This window comes from Aotus nancymaae, unplaced genomic scaffold (genome assembly GCF_030222135.1).
Source record: "Aotus nancymaae isolate 86718 unplaced genomic scaffold, 86718_ANA_hifiasm-v0.15.2.pri h1tg000090l, whole genome shotgun sequence".
NCBI lineage: Eukaryota > Metazoa > Chordata > Mammalia > Primates > Aotidae > Aotus > Aotus nancymaae.
In genome coordinates this window covers 3,634,209-3,650,114 of record NW_026988505.1, presented here as the reverse complement: position 1 = coordinate 3,650,114, position 15,906 = coordinate 3,634,209, and the positions used below count along the sequence as shown (strand labels likewise).

At 38.5% G+C, this 15,906-nt stretch overlaps 1 protein-coding gene across 1 annotated transcript in view; it reads right to left on the bottom strand.

Moving 5' to 3' along the window:
* The window catches only part of CSMD1 (CUB and Sushi multiple domains 1), a 2,129,340-nt gene that overhangs the window by 665,738 nt on the left and 1,447,696 nt on the right, over positions 1-15,906 (bottom strand). The window contains exon 10 of the mRNA XM_064369795.1: positions 10,332-10,453. Within this exon, the coding sequence (XP_064225865.1) occupies positions 10,332-10,453 (122 nt within the window). The remainder of the gene's footprint in view (positions 1-10,331; positions 10,454-15,906) is intronic.

Below are 15,906 nucleotides of genomic sequence, written 5' to 3'. Positions count from 1 at the left end.
AGAAAAAGACGGCATGTTCTCACTCATAGGGAGATGTTGAATAAAAACACATGGACAAAGGCGGGGAGCATCATACACTGGGGTCTGTTGTAGGGGGCTAGGGGAGGGATAACGTGGGGAGAAATGTCAGGTATAGGTGATGGGGGAATGGAGGCAGCAAACCACATTGCCATGAATGTACCTATGCAACAATCTTGCATGATCTGCACATGTACCTCAGAGTCTAAAGTACAATTCTTTTAAAAAAGGAGAATACTAAAAATTTTTAAAAGTTCAAATGCATAAAATAAATAGGTAACATATTAAAAGGCAAAAAAAGTGACCACCTGTAAGAGCTGTAAAGATAACTGAGCTTCAAAGAAAATAGATATTTTCACTCTGTATCTTCAACCACTTACACACAGACTTTACTCATAGAAAACAAAACAAAAGCAATTTTTAACTTATAGAAAACAAATTTTACTCATAGAAAACAAAACAAAAGCATTTTTTAACCTGGCCGGGCACGGTGGCTCACACCTGTAATCCCAGCACTTCGGGAGGCAAAGCAGGCAGATCATGAAGTCAGGAGTACAAGACCAGACTGGCCAACACAGTGAAACCCCATCTATGCTAAAAATACAAAAATTAGCTGGGCATGGTGGTGGGTGCCTGTAATCTGACCTACTTCGGAGGCTGAGGCAGGAGAATCACTTGAACCCAAAAGGCAGAGGTTTCAGTGAGCCAAGATCACACCACTGCACTCCAGTCTGGGCAACAGAGCTAGACTCCATCTCAAACAAAATACAAAAACAATTTTTTTAACCTTTTTGTCATGAATACTAACGTTCATTCTTTTGGGTATATACTAGGCACACAATCATCAAAGTTCTGCATTTTTAAACTACTTTTACTCATTTATGTAACATAGTTGTACATATTTGAGGTACATGTGATACTTTGATACATGTATATGATGCATAATGATTAAACAGTGTAACTGTGATACCCATCACTTCAAACATATATCTTTCTTCATGTTAGGAAGATTAGAATTTTTCTCTTCTAGCTATTTTGAAATATAAAATAAATTATCATTAACTATAATTTTCCTACTGCACTACTGAACACTAGAATTTTTTCCCTTCTCCCTAACTTAAGAAACTTTTATTTAGAAAAAAATCAATGATTAATTCCTGTAAGCTCTTCCCCCAGGATGTTACGTGGATTTTTTCCTTTTGTCCTCCTCAGTGTCCATAAATAACTCCTACACAAGTCTAGACGTTCATATGCTAAATGGTTGCAGGTCTGTTGTCTACAGCTGTGCCGCATCCTTTACCTCTTTAACACTTGACCTTGTACACTGATGAGGGATTAGTCTTCCCAGAAATGCTGGCTCCACAGCGGGTGGGCAGGCGGGGGCGGTGTGTGTGTGTGTGTGTGTGTGTGTGTGTGTGTGTGTGTAATTCATGTTTGCAAGCAAATCAAAAGCATGCACCTTGTATTCTATTTATTAGTTCCAGGAGACGGCAGTAAAAATAAACAAATTTAGTTCCAAAACTTAAGAACTGGGGTGTTATAAAAAATCAATTCAGCAGAAAGAGAATGTAGTTGCCCCTGTGGTAGAAAAACAAACAAACAAAAAACACAACCAATCTTGAAAAGGGTGATGATAGACGCTTGAGAAGGAAGTAGTCACCAAAGTCAAACTCAGTTTATGAAAAAAGTTGCAACTATTAAGCAGTGGTAATGGGGAAGGCAATGACAATGGAACGCCTGGCACATAGAGATAGATATGTTGGAGAGTTGACAAGGACACAGTAATGAACCAACACCACAAAACTAATGATGAACAGCCAAAGAATGCTGGGCTTAATACCTAGGTGATGGGAAGATCTGTGCAGCAAACCACCATGGCACACACTCACGTATGTAACAAATCTGCACATCCTGCACATGTACCCCTGAACATAAACAAACGTTGGAAAAAAAAAAAAAAACCTCTACCTAACTCTACAGCACACATTAACAAAAATAAATAAATAAATAATGATGATAGCCAAAATGAACTAAGGGATCTGTCAAAGCAAGTTGGATGCGTGTCCTTCTTTCCTCAGTGGCACATGAGGAAAGTTAACAGGAAGGTGAGGCAGAGCCATCATGGCTTTGCACTGGAAAATGTCTGATTGAATGAGGGGGAGGCTCCCTTCCCTGCTTTAGGAAATGGTTGTGTGTCTAATGTCTGCTTCTCCACCAATCTGTAAATCCCCTAGTTAAGTAAATAAAGTCTACTGAATCCCATCTATTTCAATTGTATTTCAAAATGTCTTAAATCAGTATATATAACAGAGATTTCTATGTTAACCTTCAAATACTTCAAATGCAAATGAATGCCTCTTCTTTATCTCTGAATTTGTTATCTCAAGTTCTATAAAAAAAAAACCATTGAATCATAAGTTAAAGCTCCTTTCCCAAAAATAGATCTGATACAAACATAACAGTATTTTCTTGCAAGTATTAAGTTTAAAGCAATTCTTATTTTATTTGTTAGAAGTTGTTCATTAATAAAGGTATAATGTAAACATACAAATTGCTGTGACTAACTGCATAACCCTGAGATATCTCTCTAATCTATTAACGTGCTTTTTTTTCCCCTCAAACATCATGCAAGCATCCTGATTTAGGTTCATATAATCTTTCATAGTTAGAATAAGGCTCTGAATTTTCCTGCTTCCAGTCTTGTGCCATCACTGAAGCAGACTAATCTTTCCAATGTATACATATTCTAATGCCATTCCTTTCATAAATATAATACACTGATACCCCATTTCCTTTGAGAATAAAACTTAAACTCTTTGCCTGTCATACAGGGCCCCATTAATCTCTTTCTGACCCTACTCATTTAAAATAAGCAGGAGGAGGAGGAGGAGGAGAGGGAAAAGATGGAGAGGAGAGGAGGAGGACAACAAGGGGAGAAGAAAGAAAAGGGAGAAGACAAGGAGGAGGAGGAGAGGGAAGAGGAGGGGGAGGGGAAAAAGGAGGAGGAGGAGGGGGAAGGGGTGAGAAAAAGAATAAAAAGAAGATGGAGGACTTAGTATATGGCAGATAATACTCCTGGTGCTTTAAATCGATTATATATTCCTCACGACAAAATGTAAAGGTGGATACAATTAATACAAAAGGAAATACAAATGGGCCCAGGACTTATAGCCCTCCAAATCCCACACGCTGTCAGTGGTAGAAAGAGGACGAACTGAGGTCTGGCTCTGGAGACCAGTGGAATGCTCCTCCCCTGCCTCCACCAGCCCCTCCTGGTGTGCTGTGCATGTGCTCAGCCCCACCACACTCAATCCTCCCCTCCTCCCTGGTCCACAGAGGATGTGAAGAGTTACTGAAAAAGAATTTCAATAAACTTACAAGAAAAAAAAAACCATTAAGGGGTGGACAAAATATGAACACTTTTCAAAAGAAGACATACATGTAGCTAACCAGCATATGAAAAAAGCTCAACATCGCTAATCATTAGAGAAGCAGAAATCAAAACCACAATGAGATACCACCCCACACCAGTTGGAATGGCTATTACCAAAAAGTCAAAATTAAACAGATGCTGGCAATGTTGTGGAGAAAAGGGAGCACTTATACACTGTTGGTGGGAGCATAAATTAATTCAACCTTTGTGGAAAGCAGTGTGGTGATTCCTCAGAGACCTGAAGACAGAAATACCATTTGATTCAGCAATGTCATTACTAAATACATATACAAAGGAATAAAAATTGCTTTCATAAAGACACATGCAGGTGTATGTTCATTGCAGCACTATTCACAATAGCAAAATCCCAAATCAACATAAATGCCCATTGATGGTAGACTGGATAAAGAAAATATGGTACATGCACACCATGGAATACTATGCAGCCATACAAAAAGAACAAGATCATGTCCTTTGCAGGAACATGGATGAAGCTGGAGGCCAGTATCATTAGCAAACTAGCACATGAACAGGAAAACAAATACTGCATGTTCTCACTTACAAGTGGGCACCAAATGATGAAAATGCATGGACACAAAGAAGGAAGTAACAGTCACTAAAGGCTACTGGAGGGTGCAGAGTGGGAGGAGGCAAAGGACCAGAAAAAACAACTATTGGGTACTAGGCTTAATACCTGGGTGATGAAATAATCTGTACAACAAACCTCTGTGATACATGAACCTCTATAAAAACCTATATAACAAATCTGCACATGTACCCCTGAACCCAAAGTGAAAGTTTTAAAAATCAAAAAACCAAAATATACATGAAGACATAAAAAGTAAGTGAACAAAGGAAGGAAGAAAGGAAGGAAGGCAGGAAGAAAGGGAGGGAGGAAGGAGGGGAAGAGGACAGGGAAGGGGAGGGAAAGGAAGAAGAAAAGAGAGAAAATGCCTATAACACGTATCATCTGGTATCAGCTCAAATTCCCAGCCATATTTTCTGGCAATATTCCCAAGCAACGCACCTGTGCAAAAGGATGGGTTATTTCCCCTCCCCTCATTTCTGGAAATGTCTACCCTTCCACTGCATCCTCCTTGATCTCTCTGCTCCCTTCCTCATGCCCTCTGCAACTTGCCCCTCTTGAACACCCTGCTTTCTCTTTATAGAGTTGGACTCCTTATCCTCATCACTCTCCTTCTTCCCTCCACGCATCACGAGTGCCCAATGTTTAGGATGGTTCCCCCACGGGAGACAGAGATGGAAACCCATCAATGACTGTACAGGTATTGGCATTTGTGGGGAACTCACCTGATTTACTTAATATTGATTTACTTAATATATTAATATTATTGATTCACTTAATATAGGTTTTTGTCAATTATACATCAATAAAACTGGAGAAAAAGAAGAGTAAACAAGAAACAAACCAATAACATGAACTAATGTTTTGAGTTTTTTAAATGTTCCAAGACTTTTTAATGAGCTTTAGTAGCAACAAAAGTATTCAATAAGAAGCTCAAATTAGAATCAGTCGCTGAAATTATGTCACCACAGAATATATTTAAAATGTGTGTGTATATATCTATGCATGTATCTATATATGTACTTGAGATCCATATAACAAAAATTTTGAACTTAGAACACACACACCTCTCATGCCAGCTGGTATATTGCATATGTGTATATACAGGTATGTGCTTATTTCATATATACACATACATAACATACATGCATGCATACATTTATACATAAAAGAAATCAGTAGAAGGTAGGTCTTCCATGACATATTTAATCTTTTCAATGGAGACCCAGGGATAAACTTTTGAGAGCATTTTATCTTAATTCCTGTATCACATATCTCACAATATATATTACTTTCTCAAGAATTCTGATTGCAGGACTCATCAAGAGTTCTGAAAATAGCTGGATTGTCGAATGTATCTACAATATATTTATAAATATCATATTACTATATTCCTTGCATTGACTTTCTACCAGAATACCCTGGAATGAGCAGTTGCAATTGTTTAAAAATCTGCTTCTCCACTAAAGTAATCTTCTTGAAAGACCTTTCATTTTATAACTTCCTGCATAGAAGATATGACATAGTTTCTCCTAATAGTTTTAGATTTCTAATGATGGATATTTCATGTTCCTTTTGACTTGATATACGACATTATAACATGTCATGTGCATTATTAGAGATATGCTAAGCTTCCATCATTAATTATTTTGTATGAGGAATTTTACATAAATTGCAATAAACTGACCCATGGCACTTGGTCATACAACAGTCAAAGCTGAAATAAGACTAGGAAAGAGTATAAATCAAGAGAGGATTAAATGTTTCAAGAAAGAGAGAAAAGAGTATTGACCAATCCATCATTGGCACTGGAAACTTATTTTAGTTTTCTGTCCTGTCTTATTTCTTACAAGTTTGCAGACCAGGTCAAACATACAAACTGAAGTGGGCAAATTCTTCCTATCCAAAATGCTCCATCAGTGCTTCTGGCAAGAGTCACTGCCTGGAAACTTTTATGTAACTGTTCTTATCTCTTATGTTCAATACGTAATACACTTTCATCAACGTGCACTTAATTGAGAAACCCACTTACTTGGAATGTCTCCCAAGGAATCAAATTAAGCCTAATTATACTTAATGGCAATGGCTGCTGCTTAATTTGGATGGTAATTCTGCTTAATTGAGATGCCTTCAGGTGTCTAAGTGGCGTTCTGCTAAGTGTATGGTTATGCAGGTATGTCAACCTGGAATACTTGTTTTGAACATTTCTCCAAGATAAATGACAAAGGGCAAAAAATTTTCTGAAGCAATATAACACAAAATAACTGAAATTCAGTTAGTTATTACGTCCTCAGAATCAAGAAAATATATAGAAAGTCTGCATAAGCATACACAAAGATAAAAGAAACTTCTAAAAAGAGAAGAGAATTGTATAAACCCAAGCTGCCTAAATTCATTATTTGTCATTTATACTTTGGACAGGTTTAAAGGTCAACTTTAAGAAATCAAAGAACATGCACCAAGAGTTTTAATGGATGTAAGCCATAAAAGTAAGGTAAAAGGAAGATAGTGTGATTTGAATCACACCATATGAGCAAAAGATGTACTAGTGTTAATTCTAACCTGTTTCCTTGGTGTCTTGCTTTCCTTGGCGTCTTGCTTACCTGGATGTGGCGGACACCACTGCTCACTACCACACACTAACCACCGGCTCCTCTTCCTGGCTTCTAGGTATTTCTTTCCTTGGCTCTTGGGGAATTGGACCACTGGCATTAGACTCAATGAGATATGAAGGAAGTCAGCGAGACAAATTCTAGAAAACATGTCTTCCGTCTCTATGCCAAACACGGCTCCTTTCATTAAACATGACTGAATCTGGAACTAAACGCTCGGGGGGGTTGCAGTCGTCTGGAGAATGGAGGAGAAATACCATCTCTGTCCTGGAGAGCGAAGCAGGAAAAAGTTGAAACACCTGAGCTCCCCCGGAAGTTCCCCTTGCGAGTGCTCCCTGGATCTTCTGTTTCCTCCCTCCTCGTGCTCGGGGTTCCCGTGTTCCTCCCTCCCCGTGCTGGAACGTCTTAAGTCTTGCTGAGTCTCCATCTGAGACGAGCCTGGGGTAATTTCCCCTGCATCTCTCCGTGGTGTCTGCTCTGTTCCAGATTTTATCATCTTTCATCTGAAGTTTGTATTAAATTCCAAACTCTGCCTCCCACGTCTCCTTCCAGAAAGCTATGAGGGCCACTTCCTTCCTTCCTCTCCGCGACAAGGGCCACAGGAAGCAGTGATGTTACCGCGTGTTCATATTCGTCTCCTCGTGGGTCCCCTTAGAGTATAGCCTTGCTAGATGGCCGCCCATTCATTTGACTTCAAGACAGTGAAAGAAGGGGATGTAAAAAAATCGCACCTGTGAGTGGGATACTGAGTCAGCGTCCGTGCAGGCATTTGGCTCCATGTCTTGCTAGGGATGGCAGCAGTGCGGGGAGAATTCACCTCAGAGTTTTCTGCCTGACCCACTGGAGGGGCTCATTTGAGCACTCCTTCTGCAGCCAGGAAGGGTGGTGGGAGCTCCCTCTCACTGCAGGTGGGGCTGTGTCAGAAGGAGGAGAGGACTCCCGCAGGGTGTGCAAGCTCTGAGTGCAGAGCCTGGGGCAAAAAGCTGGAGATTCCAGGAGCAGTTGGGGCAGCAGCTGAGGCTCCGCGGCAGTGAAGGGGCTGAGAGCAGGGAGGCGGGCAGGAGAGGGTCTTGGTGCAGCCTCATCATAGGCAGCAGGTGCAGGCTGCTCCCTGGAGAGCCCCGTATTGCTGTATTTCTCCTGCCTAGCTTTTCTAGTTTTATGTAATCTCAACTTTCACACCCTTTTAAAATTTGTGATAGATTCATGCAATTCTCATAAAACCACCTGGTACATATACAGGTTAACGAACCTATTCCTTGATTTGATCTAATTAATTCCTTTTAGCTATATTTTCTTTAAAAAAAAAATCTAAGAAGAGTTCGTTCTGCCTCTCAACTTGAAGTAACATAATTCTATATTTTTAAAATGTCCCAATCAGATACTTCTGGTCTCAATCACATCTCAATCCCTATAATATAAAATACTTGCTTTTGAGCCCCTATAGAAATGGATGTAATCTATTTACCCTTAATTCAGTTCAACACCTAATATGCCGCCAAAACAAACTCAATTGTTTTACTGTTTCCTTTGTAAAGTTCCACTATCTAACCTTCAGAACTATTCTAAATTCTCAATATCATACAATTTAACGTTCTGGAGACCAAGCAGAATATTCTAATTATTTTAAAGTGTGTAAATGCAGAAACCAGTAACCATAATTATCTATAAACTAGTTATATACTATATAATGTTAATTGATATTAAAATAAAACTCCTTTTAGGCAAATTAATGAGATGGCTTAGTAAATAGTTAATAAATTGTTAATAAGTGGTTTTTTTTCCTATTTATCTTGTGTTTGTTTATGTTACCACTATCAGTATTAGCAGCTTATAATAGATAATGATACTGCATTTACTTAGGCAACATGTGGATTTAGTTGTTTTTCACAACTACTCTCTAAGGTAAATGCTATTACTATATCTCTTTACAGATAAGGACTCTGAGGTCCAGGAAAGTTAAACAACTTGCCCCAAATCATGCAACTAGTTAGTGGTAGAGCTGGTTTCTAAAGTGCTGATTCCAAGTACTGAAAAATAGTAGGTTCTTCGTAAAAACAAATTGAGTAACTAAACCATTGAATAGCATGTAGAAAAAACAAAGTTTGTTCCACCATAGTTGATGTCCCAGGGTACAACACAGCTCTAGCATACTAAGAAACACCAGAATCAAACTTGGAGACTTTTGTCACAGCAAAGACAACCCAGAAATTCCTCAGTGTTTCAGAAAGCCTACAACGCCCTGGATTTTTACCCAGCTCTGCTCACTAAAGCTTGTATTTTTACATAAATAATAAGTGAGATTTTAGCACTAAAATAAGCCAACCAAAACCAAAAGGCATCTGCAATGAACACTTTACTGAATCTAAAATCAGAACATCTCTCTTTTAGAACTGGGAACTCAACAACTTTGAGAGGAAACTATATAAATAAGACAGATATTTTAATAAAATGTAAAAACGAGATGATTATTTAGACACAGAACTGTTGATAATAACTCAATAATTGGCAAATAGTGGGGCTCAGTAAATTTAATATTACTATAAGTATTTTAATATTATGTATTTTAAGTGAAATTCATATCTATAATAGTTTCCTGACAGTTTTTTTTTAAACCAAATCAATATGAAGATGATCTACCTTATTGTTTCTTCCCACTGGCAAGCATCTATATTGAACTTAAAAGGAGTTAAAGAAAATTCATTTGATAGCCAATGAAACATGATTATGGATATAATTTCTTATCCTAAGATTTACAATGTAGCCACATAATTGCAACCTATATATACAGACTTACAGAAAAAGAACATAGTATTGTTCTCTTTTACTATCCCGGAGGAAAATATATATTCTACACAAAATATTTAAGATAAGAAATAGGAAAAGGAGCTCAGATGTTTAATTCTTGAAAAACGTATATAGCTCATGAGAAGAAACACATGAACTGTAGAAAAAAAAGACAAAATTATTTTTTATCTTTTTTTACTATCGAGTCTTGCTCTGTCACACAGGCTGGAGTGCAGTGACAGGATCTTGGTTCACTTCAAGCTCTGCCTCCTGGGTTCAATCGATTCCCCTGCCTCAGGCTCCAGAGTAGTTGGGATTGGCAAATAGTGGGGCCTGCCATGGCGCCCGGCTAATTTTTTTGCTTTTTTTTTTTTCAGTAGAGACGAGGTTTCACCATGTTGACCAGACTAGTTTTTGAATTAGTGCCCTCAAGTGATCTACCCACTTCAACCTCCCGAAGTGCTGGGATTACAGGCATGAGCCCCACTGTGCCTGGTCAAAAGGCAGTATTTTTGTGTCTGAGTATAGTAGGAGCATTTCCAACACTTAGTCGTACTGTGCATAAATACTGTGGTGTTTAAGAAAGCTTGTGATACAGTGGATAAGACTTGAGTCTTATAAGACATAAGGGAGAGTACTATGAAATGTGAAGGAGGAACATAGACTTTAGCTGCAGAAACAGTAAATGGGGCCACACCAAGAATATTCACTTTGTATCTGAATCTCAAGCTGTCTGGAATGAATGTGGTATCTAAACACATAAGGTGGCAGCAACTTTTAAATTCCAACAGTGAAGTGTAAGGATGGACGGCATTTGCCGGGGTGTTTGCTTCAAAAGTAGATCCTGTCAGAGTGTGGCATGTATGAACCACAGGGGTTGGAGGTGGAGCCTTACCTTGTCCGGGTCGGTGGTGGTGATGATCCACACACAGTGTGCATTATCTTCATACTGAACTGGATAATTAGGAGAAGTAATGACACCACTGGGCCCACGCAGATTGGATCCACATGTTCTAGCTGGAAACAGAGAGAAACAAGGTTATTTTCTACATCATTTTGTCAGTATGGTAAAGACATAAGATTCATGGGAAATTTCAAGATAGCTATTATCTAATCATAGTAAAAAAAAATGGTGCATGGATTCCAGTTGGTACATGGACTCCAATGAGCAAGTGGGTTGCTCAGCCACCAATACCTTTGGTATCTGCAGGGTTATGCTGGAGCATTGTACGACTTCCAAAGGCCTTTCTACTCGCCAAAGGATCTAACAGATGATAGCGCCACGAGTACTGTCAGTACCAAAGCAGTGCGTTTCACATCCCATTGTGACTTAACAAGAATCTTCATGAAAATCTCATTGTTCAGAGAGTCTCCATACACACCTAATTGTGCATGACTGCAGTAAGATAGAGGGCAAAACACAGTGTCCAATGGAATTCAACCAGAGGTACCATCTCGGCTACGTCTTACACTGTGTGACCTCGAATGAATAGTGTCTTTTCAACTTTAAAGAGGATTCTGGAGCAGATGATCTCCAAGTCACTTTCGAGCTTTAGTTCCTATTCTACAATAAACTATAAAATTTCTTTACAGCACAATGCAAAAAGGAACTTAAAATGTTATTGCAAGTTTTGAGAAAGAAAATAGGAATGGTGACAAGAAAGAAAATACCTAAAAGTTGAAATGAAAGACTAAGTGAAGCATAGAAAGTGCATAATCCAATATATACAATTTAGTCTGGAATACAAAAATAATTTAATAGACCTCCACTTTAAGAAAAAAGCCTTTTTTCAAATCAATAGACATATTTTAGAAATATAATGTCAGCATAGACTCTGGTTTTAGCAATAATTTAAACTAGGTTTGAGAAAGGAGCAGAAGAAACTAATTTCACAAGAAGAAATTAATGTAAGAGAACTTCTTCTGCTTCATTTTCCTAAGACATCCTATCACACAAACTGATGAAAATATTTCATAGGAAGGATTAATTTTCATCATAGCTCATCCTTTCTTTTTTCTCCCTTGGGCTTAAACCTTTGTTCAGGTCAGTTACTATTTTAGGAGACTCAGCTAGAAAACTCAGCAGAACACGACTTGTGACTTTACAAGGGCTACTTTGTGGGGGGAAGAGAAGCCACCACAGAACCCAGGTTTTCCAGAGGGCCTCCAGAACTAGACATGTCTCTCTTCCATTTATGCCAATATAATAATAATAAATTATGCCTGTTCCTTATAATACTTCTATAATCTACCGTGACTATTCATCTGAGATCTCTCTCCTAAAAGATTATGCATTCCCTGACCTTAGCAATAGCACACTTTCTGCATTTACCTCCTCAGCACTGTATACAATGCTTGTAGTCCCTGACATGTGAAAATAGGGCAGCATGACTTGAGACAACTGTTCAGTTGCTTCCTATTTACTATGAAAATAATTAGCTAAAATTGACCTATTCTACATTGATAAGTGTGTTAAAATTAACTTTTAAAATATTGGCATTTACTGTCCAAATGAAAAAAAAAAAAACATAGGTAAAACATAACTGGGTTTTCAAAACTCAGTAGGTGAGTCATTGGTCTAAAGGTCACTGGACAAAGGACTGAATGAAAACATGGACCCTCCTATATGCTAATATCTCACTCTCTAATAAGTCTGTTTTTAATGTGCTGTTCTCAGAGAGGATCAAAAACTTTAGATGTGAAATCTTCTTAAAGCCCTCTAATATTAACATTATCCAATTAGAAAATCTTAGAAAAAAACTGATAATGAAATCTGAGTTGTACCTTTATGTTACATTTTCCTACTTTGTAACACTTCATAATTAATGACTATTATAAACATCATGTAGTATTTATAAATATTTGTTGATTTAATTGTGAATCAGTGTAATCATATTGCCATTGTCAGTATGCATTTCAAGCTCTTAATAAAGTGCATTTGAAAAATATTTGCAGAGGGAAAGTCATTTGTCAGAATCCCACTGAGAATGTGGACTCAGCCTGACATTGGCCCAGATGTTCCCTCCTGGAAGGGTATCTAAAGCTGGTCCCGCCCATGGCTTTGTGTCCCAAGTGGCTGCTTTGAAGCTGGCTCTTCACTTGACTTATTAAAATTGGCTACCAGCATTTCATGAAATGCATCTCATGCATTATGTTTTATTTGTGAAGTAACTTTTAGTAAAATATGCGTAGGAAACCAGCCCATCCGCCACATTTTCAAGCCTATGAAGTACTGAGTTTCACAGAAAACAAGTCATGGATGCAGTTCCTTCAGAGACATTCTTTACCAGAAGTTTTCCAATTAACCCATAATGTGTCTTTTTTAAACTTTTAAAAAATCTCTCCATCTTGGCAACATATTTTAATAACAAATTGTTTATTTTGCCTATATTTTTTATTAGGCCATCAAAAATGGTCATCTGAAATGAAAATTGGGAATATTCAGGCCAGAGATTTGCGTCTGATTTGTTCACTTGTCTAACATTGGCAATTAGAACAATTTTTAGCATTTGATAGTTTCCTCAATAAATATTGGTGTAGCTTCTCAATAGGAGTAACAGCCGTAAGTCACAGAATCTAACTGTAATTATTTAATTTTAACCCTCCCTCCTTCTTAGGACGTTATGGAAAGCTTGTGCTACTTCCTCAGTCTTTGCCTTTCTAAATCTTCTCCAACCTAATCATCTGTTTCTTTACCATCTGATGATGTGCCCCTTATCCTGCTTGTTAGGATTCATTCAGTTACTGCTTCCTTGCATCTGGGGTTTTCTGCTAGCCAGAATAACTCTCAGTTTTTCAACTGGCAACTACTGCAAATTCAACCATGCATGTGTAGAGTCTATTAAATAACCATCCTGTGGTTTGAGCTACTGTGATTTCCACCAGCTGATGTCCACATGGTGACAAACAGAGTGTCTGTTGTCCTCTAGGTATCCTGCGGCTAACCTTATTACCTGGGCCAGGAAAAGTTACATTAATTTCTCTGAATTTCATAGTGGAGAGAGAAGAGCCAACACACAGTCCTCCATGTAGCACACCCACGTCTTCCTCCGCCATCAGCTCCTAGCACCAGAGGGTATGATTTCTCATGACTACCACATGTTAAACTTTAAAAAATTTGGTATTTGGAAAAAAACAGGAAGAGCTAGAGAAGAAAATGGAACAGGCTAAGAAAGAAGAGATGACACAGGTCTGAGCTTCGTACTGAGCAGATCCAGTGAGTGAGTGTCGTTGGTCAGGGAGCTTTGGAGATGACCTGTTGGGCCCATCTGCTGTCCTCCCTTAGAGATCCTCTAGTTAGATGGGCAAGGGTGCAGAAGCCTACAAGCCAGGAAGAATAAATGGGTGTTGAAAAAATAGCAATGCACGCAGGCCCTTGCAAAGGAAGTGGATGGCCACCATCATCTTATCTAAAATAAATGGGTGTTGAAAAAATAGCAATGCACGCAGGCCCTTGCAAAGGAAGTGGATGGCCACCATCATCTTATCTAAAAAACGTATCAGTGTTGATTTGTCACCTGTTGGGGGCTCTATTTGAATAGGAATTTATCTGATATTCTGGGAATTCATGAAGTGATGCCATACGATCTGATTCAGAAACTTAGACATCTGAAGGTTTATCACCTGCCTCTCTTCTCACCCATGGACTCTGCTGGTTTTTCCCTTCATGCAAAGAACAGATCGGGCAGCTCCTCTCACAGGAGACAGCCCAGGGAAACTGTCCTGACTGTGACTGGACAATTTCACAGCATCCTTGGAGGCAGGGAAACTTCCTCCCTTCCCTTAGCTTCTGTACTAAACAAGCATTCAATTAGTCAACAGATGATGTAATTAAGCATCATAATTAAGTAACTACAATACAAATTATAGTAGAATGCCTCTTTCTACTCTTGCAAAGGCCTTGCCTCTTGGAAATGTAACATCTAGTAGAGAGTAAAATTCACTGACATGCTTGATAAATGTGCCTGGATAATAACTGTGATCTAATGTACACCTGATGTTACTTTCTTGACAGTTTTGCAAACTTGTAAACTCAAATTTCACTTACATCTTTTCTGTCTCCCCAATAAAACCAGAATTCACAGAATGATAAATTGGAAATATAATATGTCAGGAAGGAAAATGGAAAGTGAGAGGAAAACTAACCAATTTTGGATTCCAATGCATGCCATTTATCCACTTAATCAATGGATATTTATTAAGTATAAAATGGATTTGTTTCACAGAATTCATCTTACTTAATATAAAGCAATAACTTATCTGTTTATTAAAATGCAGTTCCTGGAAATCGTATAGTTCTATAGTAACTTCTCAATTAATCAAATTACTTGAAAGAAGAAACATTCAATTGATTAAATTTAAATTAGTGAGATTTCAGGATTCACATTAGAAGTTTTTTTAAAAGCAAATTAATAATTATATTGAATAGTCTATTTCTCCTATGTTTTTAGGGGAAAACATTTTTAGCAAGCATAAATTTTATGTCCAGATTGTCAACCATAATGAAGATAATATGTCACAGAGGCTAAGAACTTCCTTTCATTCACCACACCTGTGTTCCGGGCCTGGCTTAGGTTGTCAGTAGCTGTCTCAACAGCTTTCTAATTTTAAGCTACTCAGCTTATTTAATTAGAATCATAGTCATAACTCCACTTATGATTGCTCTGAGGATTGATAAAAGAAGACAATAGCTGGGCATGGTGGCTCACGCCTGTAATACCAGCACTTTGGGAGGCTGAGGCAGGTGGATCATCAGGTCATGAGTTCAAGACCAGCCTGGCCAAGATGGCGAAACCCTCTCTCTACAAAAATTAGCCAGGCGCAGTGGTGGGCACCTGTATTCCCAGCTACTCAGGAGGCTGAGGCAGGAGAATTGCTTAAACCTGGAAAGCAGAGGTTGCAGTCAGCTGAGATCCTGCCACTGTACCATTCTAGCCTAGGTGACAGAGCAAGACTCTGTCTCAAAATAAATAAATAAATAAATAAAGCATTGAGTACATGGCCTGACAATCACAGCATGGCTGGGTAAGGTGGCTCATGCCTGTAATCCCAACACTTTGGGAGGCTGAGGCAGGTGGATTACCTGAGATCGGGAGTTTGAGACAAGCCTGGCCAACATGGTGAAACCGCATCTCTACTGAAAATACAAAAATTAGCTGGGCGTGGTTGCAGGTGCCTATAATCCCAGCTACTCCAGAGGCTGAGACAGAAGAAACGCTAGAGCCCGGGAGGCGGAGGTTGTAGTGAACCGAGATTGCCACTATATTCTAGCCTGGGTGAAAGAGGGAGACTCTGTCTCAAAAAAAAAAAAAGAATAAGAAGAAGCATTCATGCAGTACTCATTATGAGTTGAATGTTGAGGGTACGGGGGAGAGAGAATAAAACTAAGTTTCTTGTCTTCATCAGGAAATTAACAAAGAAACACAAGAAACATATGGACATATAATATCAGAAGGAGAAAACAGCTTTGA